At 35.9% G+C, this 19,405-nt stretch overlaps 2 protein-coding genes across 2 annotated transcripts; both read right to left on the minus strand.

The window, feature by feature from the left end:
- Nucleotides 1–11,725: 11,725 nt before the first annotated feature.
- On the minus strand, nt 11,726–13,840 carry LOC139104819 (protein FAM200A-like). The gene has a single exon (XM_070660530.1). It carries the CDS (start codon nt 13,838–13,840, stop codon nt 11,726–11,728), a length of 2,115 nt encoding a protein of 704 aa, XP_070516631.1.
- A 1,416-nt stretch (nt 13,841–15,256) lies between these two features.
- Nucleotides 15,257–16,860, minus strand: LOC139104867 (uncharacterized). The gene has a single exon (XM_070660596.1). The coding sequence runs from the start codon at nt 16,656–16,658 to the stop codon at nt 15,375–15,377; it is 1,284 nt and encodes a 427-aa protein (XP_070516697.1). The 5' UTR covers nt 16,659–16,860; the 3' UTR covers nt 15,257–15,374.
- Between the last annotated feature and the right edge of the window lie 2,545 nt (nt 16,861–19,405).

The following is a 19,405-nucleotide window of genomic DNA, read 5'->3' on the forward strand; positions in this document are numbered from 1 at the left end:
AAATTATCCGAAATACGAATTGTTCAATTTTTATCAACGACGCATTTGAAATTACTAACAATAAATGGATGACGTTTCTTGTACGGTTCATAGATCCCGAATCACTTAATGTCCGAACACAATTAATAAAACTAATTGATATTGATGCAAGAGATTGTAGTGCAGAGAAATTATTTAACGCGTTTAAATCCGAAATGTACAAACTACAAATTCCATTTTCTAATATTCTCGCCCTGTCATGCGACAATGCTTCCGTCATGACAGGAAAACATTTATCATTTAAAACAAAATTGGAAGAAAGATGTAAAAATTTACTAACATTTTCATGTCCTTGTCATTCTGCTGCATTGGCTGCAAACGCTGCATGTGCAGTAATACCTCATATTTGCGAAGAATTTTTAAGAAAAATTTCTACTTATATTAATAATAGCCCAAAACGTTTAGCCGTTTTCAATGAATTTACGGAATGTTTCCAAAATAATACGCATAAAATATTAAAATTGTGCGACACTCGGTGGCTGACACATTATTCTTGTGTCGACAGAGTTTTAGAATCGTGGGATTCAATACAATATTTTTTACATGACATGGTCGTTAATGAAAAATCAAAGTCTGCGGAATATTTATTATCTTTAATGATTAACGTAGAGACAAAAGCATATTTTCTGTTTTTAAAATATATTTTAAATGTTTTCAACACTTTTAACGCGTACTTTCAAGCCGCCGAAACAAAAATTCATTTACTACAATCTAAATCTGTCGATTTTCTTGTTCAAGTTTGTACAAATTTCTTAAAATTAGACGTCTTAGATAAAATTCTTACAAATTTATCATTTAATGAAACGGATAATTATAAACCTCTTTTCGAAATAACTTTAGGATCAGAATGCGAAGATTATCTCAGTGAATTAATGGAAGGACATGCAAATGTTGTTACAGTTATACGACAAAACTGTTTACAATTTTATATAACTGCTGCGACAGAAATTAAAAAAAGATTACCTGTTAATAATATATTTTTATATAAACTTCAAGTCTTTTTACCGCAGAAAGCTTTATTTGATAGTAATAGAGATTCGACATTCAATGATGTTTCGTTTATTGCAAAACGTTTATCCGGTTTTGACGAAAATAGTTTAAAGCAAGAATGGCTTGCGTTATATTCAGATTTTTCACCTGAAGAAAAACAATCTCTTGCAACAATTAGTGTTGTCATTTTATGGGATATTATGGAAGGTGGTTCGAATTAAAGAAAGAGACTGGAGCGATGTCTGTGCGATGGCTTTATTAGAGAGCGACTGACTGCCCTGGACCGATACACGTCCAAGGCAGCGATCCTGTTGACACATCCTTCATTGTCTGTCTATTGATATCAGGTATCAATTTGTTGGAAACGCAGCTGAGAGATGCACGCGTGTTTTATCATTCTAAATGATGAAGGACGTATCAAAGTTCTAGTCGGAGATACATTACGTAGTGACTAAGAAATTAATCTAAAAGATACGCATTACTACGGGGAAAATTACTGCGGGGAAATATCACACTCCCCCTCGTAGAAAAGAAAAGAGAAACGTGCAAAAGGCTTTCTAGAATTTATCATACTGTAACCGGGTAGGTGGTTTACGTTCACGTATTGGTCCCCTACGAAAAACTACGGGTGTTCTCGTTATTTCGGAATCTTCTGCGGGTGGAACATCCGCAAGCGTATTCTCAGCAGCGGATTGTAAATTCGCGCTACTTGGAAGTCTCCGCGGGGTACTGTTTCTCTTTTCAAGTCCAGGTGGTGGAGCATAAGAACGGATCGTATCCGAAACGACTGCCGGGGTTTTATCCCCAATTTTACGAAGTTGATTTACATGACGCCGAACGATAATGCCATTATCTAAACTTATTTCATAATGTAAAGCGCCAATTCGAGACTTAATTCTACCGAGGAGCCATTTAGTTGTACCAGTATAATTACGCGCACTCACTCTTTCCCTCGCTTGAAAAATTTTTTTACAAATATTTGTATTTTTATACGGTGTTTGTAATTTGTAAGTAGGGTGAATAAAATCTAACGGTGAATTAACTTTTCTTCCGAAAAATAAGTCTGCAGGAATTTGTTTTGTTTGTGAATGTTCGCAAGTTCTATATTGTAAGAGTAATTTGCATAAATTGTAGTGTATGGATTTGTTTTCTGCACACATTTTTTTTAATCCATTTTTAATTGTTTTGACCATGTTTTCAGCCTGTCCGTTCGTAGATGGATTGTATGGGGCAGTATACTTTAATGTGCAGTTAATTTCTTGCATAAAAGTTTTGAATTCAGAAGAAATAAATGTTCTCCCGTTATCCGTTACTATCATTTTCGGACAACCGTATTCGCTGAAAATTTCTCGACATGTTGCTATAGTAGATTCAGCTGACATTGAGTTGACGATTTTAACGATGGGGAATTTTGAATATGCATCGATTAGGATAAGGAAAAGTTTTCCCATAAAAGGTCCCGCGAAATCAATGTGCACACGATCAAAAACCTTTGTAGAATCTTCCCAGAAATGTACGTCCACTTTTGGTGGATTATCTTTGTGCAGGTTGCAAATTGTACAATTTTTAACAAGATTTTCTATATCCTTGTTTAATGATGGCCACCAAACTATTTTGCGGGCCAAATTTTTCATTTTTGAAATTCCGAAATGTCCCCAATGTAATTCAAGAAGAATTTTGTGTTTTAGTTTTTCTGGGATAACAACCCGATCGGAACGTAATATAACTCCGTTACAAATTGAGAATTCTTCTATGTTAATGTTTTGTTTCTTGCGATTAGCTGTGTAATTATGTGTTGTAATTTCTTTGTAAATTTTTTGTAATTCTGTATCCGTTTTTGTACAATTTGCAATTTCTTCTGCTGTAAGTGGTAGGAAGTTAATTGTTTCTAAATGAAAAATATCAATTACTTCATGTGTGTCATTTTCGTTTTCCAAAGGCAATCTAGAAAGGCCGTCCGCGTTTGCATTAAGTTCAGATTTCTTATATTGAATATCGTAATTGTAGGCACGTAAAAATAATGCGTAATGTTGCATACGTAATGCTGAAAATGTTGGTAAGTTTTTATCCGGTGAGAAGATTCGTGTTAACGCTTGATTATCCGTAACAAGAGTGAATTTGGTACCGAAAAGAAATTGATGAAATTTTTTAATGCCAAAAATAATGGCATACGCTTCTTTATCAATGTTCGTGTATTTTTGCTGTGTAGGGTTTAATTTCTGCGATGCGCATTGAATGATTCTTTCCGATTTATCGGGGTACACGTGGGAAAGTACTGCGCCAATTCCGTAATTACTTGCATCCACTGCTAAAATTAAAGGTAATTCGGGGTCGTAGTGTGCAAGTATTTTATTTTCACTAAATGCTTGTTTAGCTTTGTTGAATGCGTGTTCGCAAGAATTATTCCATTTAAATTGAACATTATCTCGTAATAAGTTATGAAGTGGATGTAAAATTTCCGAGAGATTTTTAATAAAACGCGCATAATAGTTAACGAAACCTAGAAAAGCGCGTACCTCTGTTTTATTTGTAGGTCTAGGCATTTTTTTAATTGCCGCGTATTTTGCCGGATCTTTATTAATTCCATTTTTATCTATTATGTAACCGCAAAAGTGTATACTATCTTTAAAGAATTCGCTTTTCTCTAAATTTATCTGTATATTAAATTCCTGTAATCTACGGAAAATAATTTCTAATTTCTTAATATGTTCTTCTTTTGTTGCGCTAGCGATTCGAATATCGTCCAGAAAAATTTTGACCCCGCTAATATCGTGAAAGATTTCTTCGATCGTACGTTGCCAAATCGCGGGGGCAGAAGCTACACCGAACATAAGACGCGTAGGTTGATACAGTCCGCAATGTGTGGAGAGAGTGAGTAGTTTTTGTTGTTTTTCGTCTATACGTAATTGTAAATACGCTTTTTTTAAATCTATTTTAGAAAATATAGTCATTCCTGACATGCACGAAAATAGTTCCTCTAATTTGGGCAGAGGATATTCATCAATAAGTAACTGCTTATTAAGTGTCACACTGTAATCTCCGCAGATTCGTACTGAACCATCTTTTTTTAGTGCCGGGACAATGGGCGTGGCCCATTCGGATGATTTAACGGGTAGTAGAATCCCTTTCGCGGTTAATTTATCAAGTTCAGTTTTAATTTTGTCTTGCATTTTGAAAGGAACGGTTCGATGCTTAATAAAAACTGGTTTCGCGTTATCTAATAGTGTAAATTTACCCACGTAAGATTTGATTGCTCCCTTGCGTTCCGTAACAATATCGTATTTTTGTAATAATTTTTTTATTATTGAATTTTCATTAATTGTATGTATGTATGGCGTTGTGATTTCGTCATCGGTATATAAACCGTTCATTTCTTTAGTATTTACTAGTTCGTGAAACCATTCTCTGCCCAAAAGAGGTTTACAATGAATTTTAACAATGTATAAATTTAAATTAACGCTACGCTTATCCGATTTAACTCGCACTTGAATGTAACCGATTGTATTAATCGGATCTTTATTAAAAGATTGTAATCTTACATTCGGCGGAAAGACACGGTGCGACGGAAAGAATTTCTTCGCGTCTTCCGCACTAATGAGACTCACGGCGGCTCCCGTGTCCACTTCGAAAGTCATCTGATGTTGCTCGACTTGAAGCGGCATGATGAATTTACTCCTTGCATTGGCAGTGTCGATGGTGCAGACTTCCTCGACAGTATTGGCGGATTCCTTCCTTTTCCTAAAGCACACCCGTGCTAGGTGCCCTTTTTTCTGGCAGAAGCTGCATTCCACATTTTTGGGAAGTGTACACTCATTTGCGTAATGCTCTTTTCCGCACCGAAAACACTTCACATTTTTAATTGATGATGGCACATTCTCAAATTTCCGGTCCGGTTTCGAATGCGTGGGGCTTCTGAAATTCTTCTTGTAGTTGACGGATGATGATTTCACATTCCGTTTTTGTTGATTTTTTTTTCTGCGAGTTTCCTTTGTATCGATTGGTTTCCGAATTCACGTATTGTATACTTTCGGCTGTTTGAGAAGGGTTGCGCAATTGCGTGGTACTGCTTTCAGCAAGTTCCATGGTGATGGCTGTAGAAATTGCAGAATCGAAAGTCAGATTTTTGGTTTCCAGAAGCCTTGCCTGAATATTTGGATTGCGGAGGCCGGCTATCAATTGTGTACGTAAGGCTGTCTTCAAATAAGCCCCAAAATTGCACTTCGCACTGAGTTTATGTAAATCATTAACAAAATCGCGCACCGACTCGTTTTCCTGTTGCTTTCTTTTATGAAAAACAAAAATTTCAGCTGCTTCGAGAGGTTCCGGCTCCAGTATCGCTTTCAATTTGTCAATTAACGTAGCCCAGGGAGCGGTGTAGGGATTGGTATTATCCATAGTACTCTCCAGCTTGGTGTAAGTATCCATGCCAATGTATTGTAAAAGATAAGTACGTTTCTTTGCCTCGGTGGTAATGCCAAAAGCCTCGAAGGCTCCTTGTAGTCGCTGTAACCACGTAGTCCACCGGTGTTTAGTGGCGTCGAAAATTTCAATTTTAAACGAGCCGGGAATCTCAGTCATGTTGGAAGGCTCGATAGTTTCCATAGACTCCGTACTTGTACCTGCTCCAGTCGTAACGTATGGTTGTAAAGGTGAAGTCTGTGGTTCAATTTTAACGGTCACTTTCTGCTCTTGGTCTTTACCGGTTTTCTGCATTAAGTACAAAAGACCTCACACCCAAGAGGGAAAATGCACAATCCCATCCTCGTCGCCAGTGTTGTCATTTTATGGGATATTATGGAAGGTGGTTCGAATTAAAGAAAGAGACTGGAGCGATGTCTGTGCGATGGCTTTATTAGAGAGCGACTGACTGCCCTGGACCGATACACGTCCAAGGCAGCGATCCTGTTGACACATCCTTCATTGTCTGTCTATTGATATCAGGTATCAATTTGTTGGAAACGCAGCTGAGAGATGCACGCGTGTTTTATCATTCTAAATGATGAAGGACGTATCAAAGTTCTAGTCGGAGATACATTACGTAGTGACTAAGAAATTAATCTAAAAGATACGCATTACTACGGGGAAAATTACTGCGGGGAAATATCACAATTAGCTTTGATGAAATGTGGCAAAAAATTTTAAAACGCGAATCAAATCAAAATCCAAATTATCCAGCTTTAATTTCTCTTGTAAACGCGGTAAGGTCACTTCCTCATTTAAACCCTGATTCAGAAAAAACTTTTTCTCTTGTAATACGCATAATTTACTAAAATGATTTTATTTTATAATTGTCATTAAAAAAAAACTATTCACTGTAATTTATGCCACTGATGTACTGTGTATGTATGTGTGTAAAAATATTCTAAGATTTTGTATACCTGCATATCATTAAAATAATATATTATATTACATGAATAGTAATGTTGGTAAAGAATTAGTGTGAAAAAAGAAAAAAAAAGAGCTGGAGAGAAGAGAAAAGAGAGATGTGAGAAGAGAGACAAGAATAAAAAAAAAGAAAATACAAAAATAGACATAGAAGAAAATTGAGAAGAAACAGTAATAGACATTACATTCATGTAATATAATATATAATTAATAATAATGTTTAAAAATTAACACATTTTCTTAAACTAATAATCATAACAACAATAATAAATATTATTATTATACATAATAATTAAACAAAAAAAATAAATAAAATAAAGAAATGTCTCTAAAATAAATATATTATAAAATAAAATAGAAAAAACTATAAAATATGTATAATAAAATAAAATCGAAAAAAGTATAAAATATATATAATAAAATAAAATAAAAAAATATAAAATATATATTATAAAATAAAATAAAAAAAACTATAAAATATATATTATAAAATAAAATTAAAAAAAAATATAAAATATATATTATGAAATAAAATAAAAACAATATAAAAAAAATATAATGTATTAAAATAATATATTAATTTTTAAACTGTGGTGGCGGCTCGAAGAGCTGACAAGCAGCCTGAGACGATCAGGTAAAGAGCACGCGGTGTAAGCGTGCAAGAGCGGGATGAGAACGCGCGACGTTCGAGCACGGGTGTCCGAGGACACGCTCGGCACTCGCTTATAAACGGTCGTAAAGAGAAGTGTATCATTAAGTAGGAAATATAGAGAGTAGGCTAAGTACATCGGCAGTTCTTAATTTCCTGCAACCTCCTGGTCCTCGATTACAAACTCTGGGAATAATTATAACAGTGGCGACGAGAAACGGAGAACGGACAATTTAAGAAGACTTTACACATAGAAATAAAGTAAAATGACGCAGCAACCAGGAACATCGACTCAGAAGGCGCAAACGGCGATACCAAATTCACTAACGATTGAGCCGTTCGATGCTGGAAATACAACGTGGAGACGCTGGTTACAAAGGCTGCAGGGAGCATTCATGATTTTTAAAATAACAGAGGCGGAGCGGGTACCTTACTTATTACATTACGTGGGACCCGCGGCCTTCGACATTCTGTGCGATAGATTGGATCCGGAGGATCCATTTAGAAAATCCTTCGAGAAACTAACAGAAATTCTGGAGGAATATTACGATCCGCCACCGCTAGAAATTGCAGAAAATTTTCGGTTCCACCAACGTCGTCAGGAGAGTGGCGAAAGTGTGCAACAATTTGTGACGGCACTGCACAAGTTGAGCATACATTGTAAATTTGGAAATTATTTGAAGACGGCACTTAGGAATCAATTAGTGTTTGGCCTGGCGAGTAAGAAGATACAGACGAGACTTCTGGAAAAAAAGGACTTGACGTACGAGGAGGCGCTAAAAGTGGCCACGACGATGGAGCTGTCGGAGAAGGGCTCGGCATCGCTGCAAGCATCGGGAGTGCAATCAATGGCACAGGTGGATGTGATGCAGGCGGGGAAGAAGCCGTTAAGGAGATCGGGACCAAATAATCCAGGGGCAGCGCAAAAAGGAAGGTTTTCAAATAATTTTTCGGAACGTACTAACAAACATGTAAATTTTGGACCAAAAGTGAGGTCAAATAGTTATTACCCGGAGCAAAATTTAAGTAACTCAAACGCGTTAGGTCGTAAAAACATTAAATGTTACAGATGCGGTAGAGGGCATTTAGCATCACAATGTACGATAAATAGAGATGTTCGATGTGCGAGCTGTGGTGGAAAGGGACACCTAAAAAGAGTCTGCTTCAAGGCAAAGGAGCATACGAATCAGCTGGAGGAAATCTTTTACATTGAACATCCCCAGTATCGGGACAAATTCTTTTACACGCTGCAAGTCAACGAAAAGCAAGTACAATTTGAGGTGGATAGCTGCTCCGCGGTTACCGTAATGAATAAAATTGAAGCGAAAAAGTTGTTTCCAAACGCGATTATACACAAAACAAATTTAAATTTAGTGGCGTTCTGTAAGACAATCATAGAAATAATAGGATACATGTCAGTGACGGTTGTAAGTAGAGAAACAAGTTGCGAGTTAAATATTTACATTACAGGAATAGATAGAAAACCATTATTAGGTAGAGAATGGATCCGTCAATTATGTATTACCGGCGGAGTATCAAATTTCCTGAACTGCAATGCTTTGGAAGCGCGCGAGAATAAAATAAAATTAAAACAGCTATTACAAAAGTATAGCGAAGTACGTTCAGAAAAATGGGCTAAAATACAAGGAATTCAGGCAAAATTAACATTAAAACCGGAAGCAAAACCGATATTCTTAAAAGCGCGACCGGTACCGTTCAAATTAATAGAATTAATAGATAGAGAACTTGAAGAATTATCAAAAGCAGGGGTAATAGAGAAAGTAGAAACGGCGGAATGGGCTACCCCAATTGTACCCATATTAAAGGCGGATGGTCGAGTACGAATTTGTGGCGATTACAAAGCCACGGTAAATCCGCAATTACGAATAGATGACCACCCGTTACCGACGATAGATGAATTATTCGCGAAACTAAGTAAAGGAAAACAGTTTACAAAAATAGATCTACGGCAGGCGTACCTGCAATTAGAATTAGATGAGGAAAGTAAGGAGATGTTAACACTAAATACGCATCGCGGGTTATTTAAAATTAAAAGATTAATGTACGGAATTGCGTCTGCACCCGCGATTTGGCAAAGAACGATTGAAAATATCTTAACGGGAATTCCAGGCACAGCGGTGTTTTTAGACGATATTATCGTAACCGGAGAATCGGAGGCAATGCATTTACAACGATTAGAAGTAGTGTTAAATAGATTACAAAAATTTAATATTAGAATAAACCTAGAAAAGTCAAAATTTATGGTTGACGAAGTAAAATACTGTGGATTCGTAATACGGGAAGATGGAATTCACAAAGAAGAAGCAAAGTTATTGGCGATAAAGAAAATGCCGCGGCCGCGAAACGAATAAGAAATTAGAGCATTCGTGGGTATGGTAAATTATTACGGTCGGTTTATTCGGAATTTGAGTTTAATTTTGTACCCGTTAAACAAGTTATTACACAATAACGTACCGTTTAAATGGACAGAGGAACAGGAACGAGCATTCTTAAAGGCAAAAGAAGAGTTTCTGAATAAAGAAGTGTTAGCGCATTTTGATACGAAATTACCGCTGACCCTGGCAACAGACGCGAGTCCATACGGCGTTGGGGCTGTTTTATCGCAAGTATATCCGGACGGAACAGAAAAAGTACTCCAATACGCGTCGCAAACGTTATCGGAAACACAAAAGAAATATTCACAAATAGATAAGGAAGCGTTCAGCATCATTTTCGGGGTAAAGAAGTTTTATCAATATTTATACGGAAACAAATTCACGTTGCTAACGGACCATAAACCGTTAATACATATTTTTGCGCCAAACAAGAGTTTGCCAGTCTATAGTGCGTTAAGAATGCAGCACTATGCAATCTTTTTACAGGGTTTTAACTACGAAATTAAGTACCGAAAAGCAAATGAACACGGGAACGCGGATTGCCTATCGAGGTTACCGTTATCAGAGACAAATCCACGAATGGACGTAATTGAAGCATTTCAACTAGAAGAATTGCGAGAATTCCCAATTAACGCGAGACAAATAGCCCAAGAAACAAAACGTGAGAAAAAATTAAATAAATTACTAGAAGCATTGCAGGCAGGAAAGGAGATACCAAGCGAGGACCGTTTTAATTTAAATATAGAAGAGTTTAATGTACAGAGCGGTATTATATTGAGAGGACATAGAGTGGTAATCCCACAAACGTTAAAGAAAGAAGTGTTAAAGCAACTACATGAAGGCCATTTCGGTATAAACAAAACAAAAGAGATAGCACGCGGTTACTGCTGGTGGTCGGGAATTGATAAAGATATTAAAGATCAGATAGAAAATTGTAAAATGTGTAATAAAGTACGAAATACCCCGCCAAAACTTGAACAACATGCGTGGGAACCAGCAGTCACAGCGATGCAGCGTATACACGCGGACTTTGCGGGACCATTTTTGGGGAAAATGTTTTTAGTATTAGTGGATGCGTACTCCAAATGGCCCGAGGTCAAAATTGTTAAGAATATTACGGCGAAAAACATTATAAAAGAATGTAAAAGTATTTTTGCGGCGTACGGGATACCAAAAATGTTGGTAACCGATAACGGTAGAACATTCATTGCGGAAGAATTTAAAAAGTTTTTGAAAGAATACGGGATAATACACAAATGTACAGCACCATATTATCCGGCGACAAATGGTCAGGCAGAGAGATTCATACAAACGTTTAAAAACGCATTAAAGAGAGAAAACGCAACGATAGAAAACGTAGAAGAAAAGATAGAAAAAGTTTTACGTAATTATAGAGCAGCACCACACACAATGACAGGGAAATCACCCGCGGAATTATTTTTGGGTAGGAAAATGCGAACCAAGCTAGATCTGATACTCCCGGAAGAAAAATCGGAAGAAAATAAAAGGCTTAATAGAAAAGAGAGAGAGATAGAGGTAGGAACGCGCGTAGCGTGTAGGAATTATGTAGGCAGAGAAAAATGGAAATTTGGAATAGCAGAACATAGGCTAGGAAAACTGCATTACCAAATACGCTTAGACGATAATCGAAGTTGGAAACGACACAGAAATCAGATGCGCGTAATAGGGAAGAATATACCGTTAGACAAAGAAGAAGACGATGAGGCGTATGGGCCAGTAGAAGAGATTTTAACGGAACCGCGGAGAACAATAAACCCTGTAACTCCACCACAGCCCGAACGGAGAACAAGAGTAAGCAATAAAGAAAGAAGCCAGGAGTTGCGGCGCTCCGATAGAATAAAACAACCGCCGATACGGTACGGTCTAGGGATTAGAAATTAAAAAGCGAAAGTGAAGTCAAGGGTAGAAAGTAGAGAGATCAAATGTAAGAAAGAGAAAGACGAAAGCAAGCAAGCTTCAAAAGAAAGAGACATGTGGTGGCGGCTCGAAGAGCTGACAAGCAGCCTGAGACGATCAGGTAAAGAGCACGCGGTGTAAGCGTGCAAGAGCGGGATGAGAACGCGCGACGTTCGAGCACGGGTGTCCGAGGACACGCTCGGCACTCGCTTATAAACGGTCGTAAAGAGAAGTGTATCATTAAGAAGGAAATATAGAGAGTAGGCTAAGTACATCGGCAGTTCTTAATTTCCTGCAACCTCCTGGTCCTCGATTACAAACTCTGGGAATAATTATAACATAAACATTATTATTGCGTATCATTAGACGAAGAGGGAACACTAGTATCACCCGCAGCATAAAGTGTTAAAGCACATTTTTGCTTTTTAGCTGCGGGTGCATATAATGTTTCGGATGACATTAAATCTAAGTGTTTTTTTCCTAATTTCATATTTATTGCTGTTTCCCTTTTCGCCTTCAACGCTGATTTAAATACACAAGATGCATTTACCGTGTTCGACGATAGCCTATTTCTTTTTTTTGATTTTAAATCAGTTAAAATAGAAAATGTTCTTTCTGGATCCGCGTTTGAATGAGGAAGTGATCTTACCGCGTTTACAAGAGAAATTAAAGCTGGATAATTTGGATTTTGATTTGATTCGCGTTTTAAAATTTTTTGCCACATTTCATCAAAGCTAATTGTTGCAAGAGATTGTTTTTCTTCAGGTGAAAAATCTGAATATAACGCAAGCCATTCTTGCTTTAAACTATTTTCGTCAAAACCGGATAAACGTTTTGCAATAAACGAAACATCATTGAATGTCGAATCTCTATTACTATCAAATAAAGCTTTCTGCGGTAAAAAGACTTGAAGTTTATATAAAAATATATTATTAACAGGTAATCTTTTTTTAATTTCTGTCGCAGCAGTTATATAAAATTGTAAACAGTTTTGTCGTATAACTGTAACAACATTTGCATGTCCTTCCATTAATTCACTGAGATAATCTTCGCATTCTGATCCTAAAGTTATTTCGAAAAGAGGTTTATAATTATCCGTTTCATTAAATGATAAATTTGTAAGAATTTTATCTAAGACGTCTAATTTTAAGAAATTTGTACAAACTTGAACAAGAAAATCGACAGATTTAGATTGTAGTAAATGAATTTTTGTTTCGGCGGCTTGAAAGTACGCGTTAAAAGTGTTGAAAACATTTAAAATATATTTTAAAAACAGAAAATATGCTTTTGTCTCTACGTTAATCATTAAAGATAATAAATATTCCGCAGACTTTGATTTTTCATTAACGACCATGTCATGTAAAAAATATTGTATTGAATCCCACGATTCTAAAACTCTGTCGACACAAGAATAATGTGTCAGCCACCGAGTGTCGCACAATTTTAATATTTTATGCGTATTATTTTGGAAACATTCCGTAAATTCATTGAAAACGGCTAAACGTTTTGGGCTATTATTAATATAAGTAGAAATTTTTCTTAAAAATTCTTCGCAAATATGAGGTATTACTGCACATGCAGCGTTTGCAGCCAATGCAGCAGAATGACAAGGACATGAAAATGTTAGTAAATTTTTACATCTTTCTTCCAATTTTGTTTTAAATGATAAATGTTTTCCTGTCATGACGGAAGCATTGTCGCATGACAGGGCGAGAATATTAGAAAATGGAATTTGTAGTTTGTACATTTCGGATTTAAACGCGTTAAATAATTTCTCTGCACTACAATCTCTTGCATCAATATCAATTAGTTTTATTAATTGTGTTCGGACATTAAATGATTCGGGATCTATGAACCGTACAAGAAACGTCATCCATTTATTGTTAGTAATATCGGATGTCTCATCAATAAAAATCGAAAATTTTGTGTTTCTCACTATATCAACAACATTTTCTGTTTCAACTGGACATAATACATTAGAAATAATATTTCGGCATTTTGTCGAACCCATGCTCATGCTTTTCAAGACATTAGGATCTTTTCCTATGTCTTGAAAAAGACTGAGAATCTCTTTTGCTGTTTGATGAGGAATATTCTTTTCAGCAATTAATCCTGCAAATCGAATTTCAGCGAATTTTTTCCGATCATCAAACGACAAAAGAGATTCTTCAGTTTGTGTATCTAAATCGGTATTCGAATTGCTTATTTCTAAATCACTTTTTTCGCTGTTACTTTTGTGCAATATGGATTCTGCGTGTCTTAAAATTTGAGATTTTCCACCCGTAAATTCTTTGTCGCAAATTTTGCAAAAGAATTTATTTAAATTATTTGGTACTTCGCGCAACCATAATTTAGTATCTGGACGACAAAGCCATTTATATTGAAAAATACTTTTGCGTTGTACCTGTTGTTCGTCTAATGGTGAACTTTCTAATGTATTTTTTTTATGACACGCAGAATCCATATGCTTGGAAACGTACGATGAACATGAGAAGTTTTTGTTGCATTTAATGCAATGGAAAAGCGTACAATCTGTTGGTACTTCACGTAACCAAGATTTATATTTTTCATTATTAAGCCATGCTTTAGAAAATTTTCGCTTGGGTTTGATTGTTTGTTCATCATACGTTTCCATTTTAAGATAAGAAATAAAGAAATAAAATAAGAAGAAATGTATAATAAAAAGAATAGAAAAAAGATAGTAAAGAAGTAAGACAAAGTTAAATAAAAGAATAGCAAGGTATAAAAAATAAGAAAAAAAAGTAAAAATATAAACGTTGTAAAAGAAAGAAGTAAAAAAATGAAATAGGAAATAAAAATGAAATAAGAAAGAAATAAGTACCAGAATGAAGGCTTGAGATGGAAAAGAAAGTTCTAAATTCGCAACGATCACCAGAACGTCTAGACGCTTTGTGACAATGCGGAAACATCGCGCTAGATAAGCGATCAAAGCATCGAAATAAAAGAGCTGCAACACATATACACGTGCGCAATACATAACAGTATGCGTATGTGTTCGCATTTTGACATAGTAACACCGAATAGCAGTGCCGAAGTACTCGGAATAATCGGAGGGAGTTTATTTTGATACAATCGTAGCAAATGTATTTTTTACGCAAAGTAAAATATTCACGTAAAATAATAATTATTATATACATTTTTGCAAAATGTTTCTGTTTTTATAAAATTAAAAAAGTTTTTAAATATTTTAAAGAACTAAATTTTGTAATAAAAAATTTTGTTAAATGTTATTTAATTTGTTTTACTTTATTTAGATTATTTAATTGCGGTACACATATAACATATAACATGGGGTCAATATTTAATTTTATAATGAAATTTTATTTATCAATATATGTATGTACATAATTAATTAATGTTCTGTTGCGCAATAAAAGAAAAAATTACAAGTTTGCTCATCGGTGAGAAATGAGTTTATCACGACGTCGGCTGTAGTTCTAGAGAGACAGAGTCAGATATGACATACGTCTGCGCTCTTCCAGCAGCCGACGCTGGCCGAGGCGTTGGAGGCGCTGCGGGCGTACACAGACACGGCATTGTGCCTAGTGTGCGTATGTTGCCCGTCTGCAATCTGAGACCACTGATTGGAGGAGCTCGTTCAGCTTTCCCTCTCCATTTTTGATCTTCACCCAGAAAAGGGTTGGCGACTCCACCTCCAACACTTGCACTTCTAGCGGGGAGCGAGTCAGCTGATGGGTATCGATATAGGAAATGGTTGCCATATTAGTTTTCCTTTTCTTTCTTCTTACTCTTTTTTTTCTTCTTTCTTATTTCTTTCTTCTTATTCTAAAACAAAATGTTTCTTTAATAATAAAGAAAAAGATATTCTGATTTTTATTTTAAAGATTCTATGGACATGAATTATAAAAAAAATGAAAGTCTGTTGCGTGTACGGAAATACACGAAGTAAATACGGTCGTAAAGAAAAATCTGTTGCATGTATGGTATTACATGTAATATGATTAAATTGAAGTTTTTTAGTGTCGTAGTTGTAGAGAATACGTTGCATTCTCTCGGGCTGGAAGAAGAGGATAATGTCGTTCCCGCTCCTCATCGTGATTCATTTCAGGTTCTTCAATAGGAGGCAATTCATTTTTTAGTTGTTTTTCAATCTCTGGCTCAGGCATTTTCGGTGCGCTTGGTTTTTCATATTTTTGTCTCTTTTCTCCTAAGTGTAATAATAGTTGTGTTAGCGAGTCCCAGATGGCTCCGATTAAATACAGAGACCATCCGTATACCGTATGCAGCGCGTATCCATGAACAAGAGTGTCAAGAATTAATTTAACTCCGCGAATGCACAGAAATATTCCTAGCATTCCGGCGCTGATATATCCAAAAACCAGAAATTTACTCCACATTTTATTCCATGCGGAGGTTGCTACTTTCTCTATTGATGCCTCGTCCATGAGATTAGAAATTAACCCTCCATGAATCGTTGTAGGTTCTCCCATTACTCTCCTTGCCACTGTATTAAGTAGCGCAGGTCGTTCTGCAGGGAACATTATGTGATCTCTTAGGTGTTCGAGATCTTTTTCACTGTAAATTCCGCTGGCTGCAAGTGATCCTGGATTTGTATAATGCCATGTTGGTTTAGTCATAGGTTTTATTGTGGTGGGGGGTAAGGTTCGTTCCGGTGTGGGTATCATTCGATACCATCCGTCATTTAAGAAATACATAGGAGGTATTACTCGATTGCACGAGATTTGAGTTCCGGTTCTGGTTAATATATGAGTTCGTGGAGATAAGAAATACGTTTTGTTATTTTTAAGTACTGGCAATTCGGAATAACATTCTTTTATATGCTGAATTTTTACGTTAACAGGTGTACATTTTATTATGTGTACTACTTCTCCGGAGATAACAGCCATATATCCAGGCCCTTTCATTATTTGATATGCAAATTCGTCGGGTGAATTTACTGCGATACTTAATGCATTTTCCAATACTTGTTGTTCTAAATTGCAGCGTTGTTTTAGTACATCTCGATATAATGAATTCATTTGCGAGCGGATATGTTTTTCTACGTATACAAATTTTGAGTTTACATAAGTAAATATGTCTAAATTTTCGACGGATAATGGTCGCTTTTGTGCAAATAAATCTCCTTTCGTGGTTTCCAAAATTAATAATTTAGGATGCTCGGTTTTTGTCAAAGTATATCCACATAACGGTTCTTCTCCTGTCTTGGTTAATGCAAATGTTATATCATGCGTAGATAATGAGTATACTATTTGCGGTTTTTCATAGAGTGTATCGAGCATTCGGTTTGCATATCCTTCATATAAAATATCGTAGTTACTAAATTTGCAATAATCGGTCGGTAATGTTTGCCAGAATGTATAACCCCCATCGATATCGATGCAATTATTATCTGTGTAAGTACATACAGTTCCTGATCTTAGGCGAATCTGATTCGCCTCCAAATTAACAGTAGCTTGATGAGTAATTAAAGTAATTGTTATTATGGCTTGTACAACAACATTGTCCCAGCTTCCGTAAGGGTCTGAATAATAACTGCCGGAGCAATGTCCATCAGTACTTGCAGTTCCTGCAAGCGTAATCGGTCGCATTACTGTTTGATTTACTTTTAATCCGTAAACGTGATTATATGTTGAGAATGAGAATGATCCTGTTGCGTGCATCTTCTTGCATTGATCAACTGTAGTCTCGAAAATATATTTGGCTTGCCCATTGGCTACCGTTGAAATATGTGAGTGCATTCCGCAATGGTATACATTTCGATTTATTGAAACTTTACACTGTATTACAGGTATTCCCTCAAATTTAGATAATTGCAGCAGTTGTATGTAGGTTCGGTCTACCTGAGGCTAAGTTAACGGTATATTGCAGTTTTCAACATCCAGTAACGATAAGGTCGTAATTTTTAAATTCGCCGATCCACAATCGTAACCGATTATTCCGTATGCTTTTTTAGTAATATGTGTTAAGATGATCGTGACAATAATCCATTTAAATCTCGAATCCATCTGAAAATATAATTTTTTTTTATTCTTATCCGTTTGGTTTTATATATGATACTCGGAGTCTGTTTGGATGTACTACTTTCGTATTTTTCTTAATTCTTATTTTCACATTATTTTTATTTAAGATTTCTAAAACTTCGTGGGGCCCCGTATATTGATTGCCGAATTTTCCTGGCTTTGGCCCTTTCAATAAAAATACATAGTCGCCGGGTTTAAAAATTTTCGGATTTATTTTCTTGTCGTAATATTTTTTAGATTTTTCTTTTGCTTCAGTTACATTTTTGAAGGCATTAACCTGCAAATTATGGAGTTGTGTAACTAAGCTTATCAAATAATCATCGTAATTGGCTAATTTTTCCTCCGGACCAAGTGGTTCGTCCGTCGGTACTCTGGCTATTTTCCCAAATACTAGTTCATATGGTGTATGTTTCGTTGCTTCATGTACACAAGTATTATAATTAAACATGGCGAGTCCGACCCATTTGTCCCATTCTTTTTGTTCATTGGCGTATTGCTTTAAATATTCGCCAAGAGCATGGTGAGACTTTTTTAATGAGCCGTTTGATTGCGGGTGAAATGCTGTGGTTCGAAATTTCCGTATTCTAAATATTTTCGCCACTAAATATTTTCTTGATTAATTCACTCACGAAATTCCTTCCTTGATCGGTTAAAATTGCTTTTGGGGCGCCTAATACACAGATAAATCTGTCTACAAAAACTTCGGCTATTGTTTCGGATGTCTGATTTTGTAATGGTACGCCCATGCAGAATTTTGTCAGCTGGTCTTGCATGGTCAAAATATATTCATTTCCTCTGTCAGTTCTTGGCAGAGGCCCTACAATATCCATGGCAATTTTGTCGAAAGATGCTCCCGGTGTGTCAGTTATTAGCATGGGTTGTTTAGTTTTTACCCTGACTAATTTTTTTAACTGACACTGTAGACATTGCTGAATATATAGTTGAACCTCTTGTTTTAAATTTTCCCAGTAGTATTTATGTTTAATTCTATTATACGTTTTATTTACTCCGCGATGCCCCCCCGTTGGTGAGCAATGCATTTCTCCGATTATTGACGATCGGAAATCTCTGGGAGGATATTTTATTGCTCCGTTGCAAATTATTAATTTCGTAGGTGAGTTTAAAAAGATTATATGTAGCAGGTTTTTAATTTCGCCCCAAGGTACATTGTTTATTAGATCGGTTTTCGCAATACTAACTGTTTGCAAATTTAGTTCATCGGAGATTATTCGCAAATTTTTTATGGCTGTAGATATGTATTGCAAAGTTAAAGTTGGTCCTTCCCGGACTCCTTCGCTGATTGGTAAGATAATGTGATAGTGTTTCTTGTATTTAATCGGTTGCGCTTCCCCTAAAGCAAGCGTTTTAATTTTCGGTAGTTCATTTCTCTCAAATAATTTTTGTGAACCGGAATCCAAAGGATTTCCTTCAATGCCAGTGAAGTATGTGATATTATCTTTTCGTAAGAATAATAAGTCACGTGTTTCAATTATGTTGTTAGGTATATCTTGAATATCTGTAACAACGGGTAAATTTCTATTTTCCTCTGTCTCACTCTCATCTTCACTTCCACTGTCGCTCTCTCTTTCCTTGTCAGATTCATCTACCTGCTCGTCCTCCTTTTCGATTTCCTTGTCTTTTAATAGTTCTGTCCTTGCCCTTTTTGCTGTAAGGCTTCGTGTTTGTATTCGGTGTTCTTCTGGTGGTTCATGAATTAACGCTTTTTCCACAATCTCCTGTGATGGTTCATTTAATTCCTGTTCCGTAAATGGTATTGAATCATTTTTGCTTATTTCATTTTTATTAATTTCCTTTTCTGTTTCTTCCTCATCAGATAAATATAATTTGTAATCATCGTCTTCTTCATTGTCATTATCGGATTCTTCTAGCACTTGCGCGATTAGTTCAGCATCTTTAGGATCGTTCGGATTTAATTTTTTCATAGGCTTAATTATGTTGCATTGCTTTTCTTCTACAGGATTTCTTGACAATGCATCTGCGTTTAC

The sequence above is a fragment of the Cardiocondyla obscurior genome, linkage group LG08 (genome assembly GCF_019399895.1).
Source record: "Cardiocondyla obscurior isolate alpha-2009 linkage group LG08, Cobs3.1, whole genome shotgun sequence".
Taxonomy (NCBI): domain Eukaryota; kingdom Metazoa; phylum Arthropoda; class Insecta; order Hymenoptera; family Formicidae; genus Cardiocondyla; species Cardiocondyla obscurior.